Here is a 10,051-nt window from a genome sequence, read left to right as displayed (position 1 = left end):
GCTTAGTCCAGGGCTCCGCACACAGGAAGTGGTCGATATATACGATTGAATGAATGAATGATTGTATGAATAAATGAGTGAATTCGAACCCAGGTCCCGCGACTGCCGCTCCCCCCGCGGCCCGGGCCGGCGGCCGTGGGGAGGAGGATGGAGAGGAGGAGGAGGACGGAGAGGAGGAGGTTGGAGAGTAGAAGGATGGAGAGGAAGAGGAGGTTGAAGAGTAGAAGGATGGAGAGGAGGGGGAGGATGGGGAGGAGGAGGAGGATGGGGAGGAGGAGGTCGGAGAGCAGAAGGACGGAGAGGAAGAGGAGGCCGAATCGTAGAAGGATGTGGAGGAGGATGGAGAGGAGGAGGAGGAGGACAGAGTAGGAGGATAATAATAATAATGATGGCATTTATTAAGTGCTTACTATGTGCAAAGCACTGTTCTAAGCACTGGGGAGGTACCAAGGTGATCCGGTGGTCCCCCGGGGGGGGCTCACAGTTTTCATCCCCATTTTACAGAGGAGGAAACCGAGGCCCAGAGAAGTTAAGTGACTTGCCCAAAGTCACACAGCTGACAAGTGGCAGAGCCAGCATTTGAACCCATGACGTCTGACTCCAAAGCCCGGGCTCTTTCCCACTGAGCCACGCTGCTTCTCGTGGAGAGGAGGAGGATGGAGAAGGGGAGGAGGAGGGGAGGGGGAGGAGGAGGATCCCGTGCCCGGCCCCGCCCCGCCGGCCACGGGGCTCGATGCCCGGCCCACCTGGGCCGCCGGAGGAGGAGCACGAGGAGGAGGAGCACGAGGAGGAGGAGCACGAGGAGCAGCAGGAGGTGGAGGAGCGGGGCCCCGCGCTATCCCGCGGAGGCGGGCGGGCGGAGGAGCCGCGCCGACGAACCCCCGGCCCCCTCGGCCTCCTTCCCGCCCGGAGCCCCGAGCCATGTCCGGCGGGCGGAGGAAAGGCGGAGGAGGAGGAGCAGCCGCCTCCTGGCAGAGCTTGTCCCGCTTCTTCAGCCGAACCCCTGCGCGGGACAACGAGGAAGAGGAGGAGGAGGGGGACCGGCGGCGCCGGCGGCAGCAGCAGCAGCAAGAGGAGGAGGAGGCGGGCGGACGGACCCCCGACCCGGCCCGGGGCCCGCCCAGGTACGGCCCCAGACCACCGAAGCCCACTTGCACTTCCCCACCAAGCCCCGCACGCAATAAGTACTAATAGTGCCGCTAATGGCATCGGTTAAGCGCTTACTATGTGCCAAGCACCCTTCTAAGCGCCGGGTGTGTGTGTGTGTGTAAGGGGATCAGCTTGTCCCACGTGGGGCTCACAGTCTTCACCCCCATTTTGCGGTCGCTGAGGCTCAGAGAAGTGACTTGCCCAAGGGCACACGGCAGACATCATAATAATAACAATGGCGCTTACTATGTGCCAAGCACCCTTCTAAGCGCCGGGTGTGTGTGTGTGTGTAAGGGGATCAGCTTGTCCCACGTGGGGCTCACAGTCTTCACCCCCATTTTGCGGTCGCTGAGGCTCAGAGAAGTGACTTGCCCAAGGGCACACGGCAGACATCATAATAATAACAATGGCATCTATTATGCACTTACTCTGTGCCAAGCACTGAGGCCCAGGGATGTGAAGTGGCTTGCCCAAGGGCACGCAGCAGAGATAATAATAATGATGGCATTTGTTAGCCCTTACTATGTGCTAAGCGCTGGGGGAGGATACAAGGTGACCGGGGGTCCCACGTGGGGCTCACAGTCTTCATCCCCATTTTGCAGATGGGGGAACTGAAGCTCAGAGAAGCGAAGTGGCTTGCCCAAGGGCACACCGCAGACATAATAATAATAACGACGGCATTTATTAAGTGCTTACCATGTGCCAAGCACTGTTCTAAGCGCTAGAGAGGTTACAAGGTGATCAGGGGGTCCCACGGGGGGGGCTCACAGGCTTCATCCCCATTTTGCAGATGAAGGAACCGAGGCTCAGAGAAGCTAAGTGACTTAACCAAGGTCACACAGCAGACATGTGGGGGAGTCGAGATTCAAACCCATGACCTCTGGCTCCCAAGCCCGGGCTCTTTCCACTGAGCCACATTGCTGAATGGAATGAACGAATCTTCCAAGCTAGCTCTCTTCCTCCCTTCAGAGCCCTACTGAGAGCTCCCCTCCTCCAGGAGGCCTGCCCAGACTGCGCCCCCCTTTTCCTCTTCTCCTCCCCATCGCCCCCCCGCCCTACCTCCTTCCCCTCCCCACAGCACTTGTATATATATTTGTCCAGATTTATTACTCTATTTTACTTGTAGAAGTTTACTATTCTATTTATTTTGTTAATGATGTGCATAGAGCTTTAATTCTATCTGTTCTGACGATTTTGACCCCCGTCTGCGTGTTTGGTTTGGTTGGCCGTCGCCCCCTTCTAGACTGGGAGCCAGTTGTTGGGTCGGGACCGTCTCTAGATGTTGCCGACTTGGACTGTCCCAAGCGCTTAGTCCAGTGCTCTGCACACAGTAAGCGCTCAATAAATAGGATTGAATGAATGAACAAATCCAGGGGCGGGGGGCTCTGCTCTCCACGTGCCCACGGGCTCGCTGGAAACCGACCCCAGCAGCGCCAGCCTTCTCCAACCCAAACCTCTCGCCCACCAGGGACACCCTCCTCCCTCGTAATGGGAACAATAATAGTAATAACAACCGCCGTCTTTGAGTGTGTGTCGAGCGTTTAGTGCATGCCCGACACCGTACTGAGCGCCCGGGTAGATGCGAGCGCATCAGACCAGACAGTTCCACGTGGAGCCCCCCTTCTAGGAGGAGGGGCCAGACCTATTCCCACCTGCGAACTCGGTCTCCGGGTTTAGCACCGTGATCTGCACACAGTAAGTACTTTAATACTTGTACTTCCCAAGCGCTTAGTACAGTGCTCTGCACACAGTAAGTGCTCAATAAATACGATTGACTGATTAATAATAATGATGGTGTTGCTTAAGTGCTTAGTATGTGCCAAGCACTGTTCTAAGCACCGGGATAGATACAAGAGGAGCAGCGTGGTTCAGTGGAAAGAGCTCGGGCTTGGGAGTCAGAGGTCATCATCATCATCATCATCATCATCAATTGTATTTATTGAGCGCTTACTATGTGCAGAGCACTGTACTAAGCGCTTGGGAAGTACAAATTGGCAACATATAGAGACAGTCCCTACCCAACAGTGGGCTCACAGTCTAAAAGGGGGAGACAGAGAACAAAAGCAAACATACTAGCAAAATAAAATAAATAGGATAGATATGTACAAGTAAAATAAATAAATAGAGTAATAAATATGTACAAACATATATACATATATACAGGTGCTGTGGGGAAGGGAAGGAGGTAAGATGGGGGGGATGGAGAGGGGGACGAGGGGGAGAGGAAGGAAGGGGCCCCGGTCATGGGTTCTAATCCCGTTCTGCCACTTGTCTGCTGTGCGACCTTTGGCAAGTCACTTAACTTCTCTGTTCCTCAGTTCCCTCATCTGTAAAACGGGGATGAAGACTGTGAGCCCCACGTGGGACAACCTGATCACCTTGTATCCCCCCCAGCGCTTAGAACAGTGCTTTGCACGTAGTAAGCATTTAACAGATGCCATCATTATTATTACAAGGTCATCAGGTTGTCCCACGGGGGATTACAGTCTTCATCCCCATTTTACAGAAGAGGGAACAGAGGCGCAGAGAAGTTGCTTGCCCAAGGTGACACAGCAGACACGTGGCGGAACCGGGATTAGAATCCGCGTCCTCTGATTCCCAAGCCCGGGCTCTGGCTACTAAAGCCACGCTGCTACTTTAATAACAATGATCATTACTACAAAGAAGCTAAGCGACGTGCCCAAGGTCAGGGCAGGGGTGGAAATGGGAGTAGAGCCTGGGTTTCCTGATTTCCCTGCCTGGACGCCTTCCACTAGGTGACATTGGCATTACCCTTACTCCGACCCTAATCCGCTGGAGGAAAGGCGATGCTGGGGGAAAAAAAAAGCCTTAAAGTTGTGTTGTAACCAATGTCGTATTTATTGACATTTATTTATTAAGCGCTTATACAGTGCTCTGCACACAGTAAGTGCCTCAATAAATACAATTGGATGAATGAATGAATTGACCACTTACTGTGTACTAAGCGCTTGGGAGAGTACAACATAATGATATAACAGACACAGTCCCTGCCCACCCTCTGAAGCTTTTAATACAGTGCTCTGCAACGAGTAAGCGCTCAGTGATCGTCATTGATTTTGACTGTAAAATTGATGGGAGGGTGAGTTCTCCTTTTGCACGTGTGTAGTGTCTAGTGGAGGGGAGAAAGGGTGTATATGTATATATGCTTGTACATATTTATTACTCTATTTTATTTTACTTGTACATATCTATTCTATTTATTTTATTTTGTTAGTATGTTTGGTTTTGTTCTTTGTCTCCCCCTTTTAGACTGTGAGCCCACTGTTGGGTAGGGACTGTCTCTATATGTTGCCAATTTGTACTTCCCAAGCGCTTAGTACAGTGCTCTGCACATAGTAAGCGCTCAATACGATTGATGATGATGATGAGAAACATTGAAATAATTTCCGGCAGCTCCTCAAAGTCAAAGGCCTCCCCACGTCAACAATTACCCAAGGCCAGAAATTAGTATTTCAGGGTCTGAAAGGTGGGGATTTAGGAGTCCTGAGCCCATTGCCGATAGATTCTCAACCAACTATTTGGGTTTCTGTTGTTCTGTGACAAAACCTGAAGGATCCTGCCTGAAACAGCTTCTTAGTATCAAGGCTGCCTGGGAAAGCGCTTTGAACTCCTGGGAGAAAGGGGTTGCTTGTTTATCATTAGGGGGATCCTCAAACTATGATTAGAATATCTGGCCCTGGAGTGAGGGCCTAGTGAAAATGTACTTATATACAGTTGGGTGACTTGTTCAAAGTTCTTGAAGTCCAGTTTAGTGACATCCTTCCTGCAGTCCAGTGCAAGCAAACGTACCTGTTTATACTTTCATCTTTTAGTATGGTTTGGCAGATACTGCACCTATACTTAGCAATAATCAAATCTGTGGATATTGATAAAGACAGCCATATAAAATGGAAGGCCTTTAAAGTGAATTTGTAGTAGTTGTGTTTCTGGAAAAAAATAGAATTCAGGAGTAGTGATAGAGCAGACGTGTGAATAATTTTTCTAGGTAAAAATTGATTATTTTTCTTCCATTTTCCTAACAAGGGAGAATTTAGAGCTAGGGATTGGGATTGCAGAGAAATGTATGTGACCCAAGCAGATTGTTCCCTTAATCTTTTAAGACTGGCTTGTCTGAGCTATCACACCTCCAAACGCATAAGTAACTTAGGTTCTGAAACTTGTCTGCTGACTTCTTTCTCTTTCTCTTCACCTCTTTTTTTTTTTGCTGATTTTTAATTATGTTCCCTGGCCTGAAGATTTAAAATGGAAGTTATTTCCTTTAGACTTTTTGTGATTCCTGTGATGCCAGTGGGCTAGTAGATCTTGTGTTGGTTCTCTAAATGAACTTCAGACAAATTTCCTTTTCACAGATTAATAGAAAAGCCTTGTTGGAAAAGTAGTACTATTAACAACTAGCAATCTTAGGTTTGTATGTTGTATAACTTTGCTGAGGTTAACCTTCTGACTTTTGTTATTGTAGTCTCACTGTTTCAAAATAAAAAGGCCCTAGAGCTAGTGTGGGACTAGGACCTCATTTTCCATTTACACCATATGATTTGAAGTACCTCAGGAAGGTAAATTTTGAAGGGTGGGTGAAGAATGGAAAAGCAAAAAATCCTTAAGGGTCTAAAAAGAGGATTGAAGCAGAAAAGTTAAAAAAGGATATGAAGAGATGATTGTGGATTTCAAATTTAGGGAATGGTTCAAAATGGAAAATCCTTGGAAACTTCAGAACCTTCGCTTCAGAAGATTTGTGTGTTAGGACAACTCTGGTGGTCAGTTTGCTGACCAGGCATAGGGCCTAGTCTGCAAGGCATATTAGTATTTTGGAGAGATGCAAAGTGTACATCTTCATTGTATGAGGGTCATTTTGGACTTGGTCTGGGTAGGTCTTGAAAGGCTTCTAATATGAGAACTTGATGCCCACTGTTGCTGCATTTTTTTAGTGGCCCACCTATTAATGTCTTTTAACATTGAACGTTTTCTTTCCACATGCTCAATATCAGCTTAAAAATTCTGGACCTATTATATATTTCTTGTAAAGGTCTCTCTCTCTCTCTCCCTCCCTCCCTCCCTCTCTCTCTCTCCCTCCCTCTCTCTCCCTCCCTCCCCCTCCCTCCCTCTCGAACAGTACTAAGCTATTCCAACTGAATGAGCCACTGCAGAATTGTGCTTTTCCGATCTCTTCTTTCTGGCTGTTAAATTGGTTGGCATGAAGTGGTATCAGCAATAATGGGTTGTCAAACTGGTAGCAGGGAGGAATACAGAATCACCCAAGGAGCTCTCCTACGTCAGACATTGCTACCCATCCAATCCCTTTAATGAGTTGCTGGGGGTAAAAGGAACTTGAGAATTTTCACAGTGACTCCATTTCTACTGTTTTCAGAGTGAAGTGGTTTGGAATTAATCGGGCCAGTTAGGCAGAAGGAAGTACACTCATTGAGCACACGAAACAAACTGAAAACTTTAATAAAGGAACTATCAACTGTTGGTATTTGAGTGCTTACTGTGCATAGAGCACTGTACTAAGCACTCAGTGGAGTTTAGTAGACTTGATAGAAATGATCCCTATCTCTGAGCTTATAATATTGGGGGATCATCTTCAGGTCTTGCCTACAGAATTTTTGTTGACAAGGGAGCATGAAAAGCCCTTGGGGGCATGCAGTTTTTCAGGGCTCCCTTCACCCTCAGTGTTTCTTAGCTATGAACACTGGCATTAATGTTGGCTGGGTTGAAATCAAGCTTGTACTGTTAGCCATCCATCCTGAGCGAACTGCATTTTCCCAGTCTTTGGATAATTCAATGATTTGGACTCTGAAGTTTGGGATTTCAGTTTTTCCACTGGCAGCCTTCCTCATAAACTAACTTAATTGTGCCCAGTAAATGTAGTTTACTTGGGAATTGTGCCATTGGTTTTTTTCTTGCTCGAAATTTATGTAACACATAAAGTCTTCTTACCCACCGAAAGCGATGTACTCTAAGATTCTTTTGCTGTTATTGCTGGGGCTGTATCAAAATTGAGATCTAGAATTCATCGAGTTAGAAAAAAGAGTATTTCTTTGAGGCAGACTCTTTCATTTCCTGCAAAATGTGTCCTGATGAAACACTGAAACCAGGTCAAATTAAGAAATGTCAGTTGAAAACAAGTAGTAGATGAGAATGTAAGAAAGGAAAAAGCCAATTCACAGTCGAAATGACAACCTTTATGACAAACAGTATATACTGATGGATTTGCTTTCCAAGTCAACATCAACCTTTTCACTGGCTCCTGTTTTTTAAGACAATTTGCTATGCCAGAAGCTTGCCATGCAGAATTTGTTGCGAGTTTTCTGTTTTCCGTGTGATACCAAAAACATCCATCCGGCCAAGACTTTCAAATAAACTAGTTCTTTGAGCCAGGTAGATTGGGACACACTGTGGTGAGGCAGGGTGGAAGGTGGGGCTAGGGAAACAGATCTTTGCCAAAGTCCCTCTGTTAACACTGCCTAGCATCAGGGGAAGAAGAAAAGATGGATGGAACTTTCTTCTTTTTCTCCTCACCCCCGCCACCCCCAAGCCCTGCAGATTCCCAGAATCTAAGCAGAAAAGTGTCTGCTTTGTGCTTTCAGGAATTCATGTGCCTGAATATTTTTGCCCTGGAAGGTTGTGATGAGTTGTCTGGTTTGTCAAAATTCCTGTACCGCAGCCCAAGACCCAACTGGGCCCTGGTACTTAGCCAGGAAGCTGAGTGATATTAGGCTACCTTAATTAATCATGGCCACAAGTTGGGGTGGGAGATTTACATCAGCTCTGGATCGGGACCCCTCTATCTCCTCCCGCCCACCCATCCCACCTTAGGACTTATATATGTGGTATATTCAGTTTAGTTCTCCTATGTTTTTTTGGGTGTCAGTGTCCCCTGCTAGATGATAAAATCCTTGAGATTAGGGACCATGTTTACTAATTCTTTTGTACTCCCCCATGTACCTAGCACTATGCTGAATAAATACTATTGATGAACACAGATTGATTATCCCTAGTTCTCGTCCAACTTGCCTACGGCTTCTGTGTCATGGTTTTAGAAGCCGGGGAAAACAGGCACTGTGGTCTGTGGAAGCTTTAATTCTATTCGTTCTGATGACTTGACACCTGTCCACATGTTTGTTTTGTTGTCTGTCTCCCCCTTCTAGACCGTGAGCCCGTTGTTGCGTAGGGACCATATCTATCTGTTCCTGACTTGTACTTCCCAAGCACTTAGTACAGTGCTGTGCACACAGTAAGTGCTCAATAAATATGATTGAATGACTGAATGAATGACCTGAACTCTGTGATGGGAATGAGGCTCAGAACCAAACTGTCTCCTAGGCCTTTGGGTTGGGCCAGAACCAGAAAGGCAGGTCTAGCTGGTTGTGACCCAAATCCAAGAGGAAGTCTTCTAGAGAGGATTTTGGGATTGGAAGGAGAGGAAAGGAAGACAGAAGTGCCTTTGGAGATACTATTATGTCTCTGAGGTGGCAGAAAACGTTTGAACAAAGCCAAACTGGGAACATGCCCAAATTTTGAATTTCACTCAAGTATCTGCAGGTGGATGGTGTGCAACTGATTTTGAAGTTTGCCCCAGCTGTGACTCTGCCTTTTTCCCCCTGCTTTAATACCCACAATTTGAAGCCCTGGATCTCTGCTTTCCTCATGTCTAGCTGCAACCTAAGGCCCCTCCCCTGTTTTGTATTCACTGCGTCACTTCTCCATCCTGTTGGTACAAGTAACCAGGAGTTGACTAAATATTTATTGTTTAAAATATTGTTTAAAGCAAGACTCCACAGCAGCAAGCTCTGTCGGAGGGAGAAATCAGGGGGTTGTGTAATCTCAGTACGTTCAGGTGAGAAGAATGCTCAAATTTGGAGGAAGAGCATGAATAAACTGGCTAGTATAGGGTAGTGGTGTATGTGTAACCAGAGTAGCTTGTGACTGGCTCCTGTCTGGATTCCTAGGCCCTGCCGAACTCAGATGTATTTATGTGTCATTAACATGTAACCTTGAGCTCTAGTATAAAGTGTAAGTTTTCAGTATTTTTTGTTACCATAAAGCTTTGGCTCTTGTCATTTGGGTCTGTGAACTTATGTGGACTGTGGCGGGTTACTTAGTACACCATCAAAATATAGAAGGATGTCTTTTTTAGACAGCCCTCTTTTTTCTTTTGTGGTTTTCCAATTTTTCATCCTGTTCCTGAGTCAATCCGGTGATGTCATGGAAGTATGTAACAGTAGAAGCTAAAGGCCTGTCATTATTCCTTTGTTTAGAGGCACACCGAAAGAGTAATAAGATGTCAAAAGACCAGAGTGAGGGGTGATTGGATTAACACAATTCTGGTTAGAAGTTGACTTCTGATGTCTTCTATGAGGGTACTTTGCATAGAAAGTTCCGAGACTTGGATGTGCAGGCATAATGGCAGTGTTAACCTTTCTGTGCCTCTGCTTCTGACCAGCGCCTGCCCGACCGTGGGATGGGCCTGGCCTGGCACCAAGGGGATGGATAATGCGGAATTCAAGACCCAGAAAAAGCACATAGGGTAGTCTTCACAAACAGCAGTAATGGTCATGATGGGTAAGGGAAAACCTGCCAGCAGGGATGTCCAGGCAGTGTGTGGAGGAGATTTCGGGTGAGAATTGAAATAAGGTCCTGCAGCAGGGTCTTCTCATTCCTTCTCCACAGGGGGCTATATTGTACTCTCCCAAGCACTTTGTACAGTCCTCTACACACAGTAAGCCCTCAACAAATACAAATGATTTTCTGCATCCAACTTCCAATCCTGCCTCCGCCCCCCACCCCAAAACATGCAGATGTTGAGAAGTAACCTGGCCTGGTAGACCAAATACAGGAAAAGGAGTCAGGAGACCTGGGTTGTCATCCTGACTCCACCACA

At 47.1% G+C, this 10,051-nt stretch overlaps 1 protein-coding gene across 1 annotated transcript in view; it reads left to right on the top strand.

Moving 5' to 3' along the window:
• Nucleotides 1-921: 921 nt before the first annotated feature.
• Nucleotides 922-10,051, top strand: part of CRYBG3 (crystallin beta-gamma domain containing 3) — a 100,289-nt gene continuing 91,159 nt past the window's right edge. Inside the window, exon 1 of the mRNA XM_038766203.1 lies at nt 922-1,124. Coding sequence (XP_038622131.1) covers nt 922-1,124 — 203 coding nt within the window. The remainder of the gene's footprint in view (nt 1,125-10,051) is intronic.

This window comes from Tachyglossus aculeatus, chromosome 24 (genome assembly GCF_015852505.1).
Source record: "Tachyglossus aculeatus isolate mTacAcu1 chromosome 24, mTacAcu1.pri, whole genome shotgun sequence".
Taxonomy (NCBI): domain Eukaryota; kingdom Metazoa; phylum Chordata; class Mammalia; order Monotremata; family Tachyglossidae; genus Tachyglossus; species Tachyglossus aculeatus.
Note: the sequence above shows the minus strand (reverse complement) of the source record. Positions and strands in the feature narration are given on the sequence as shown.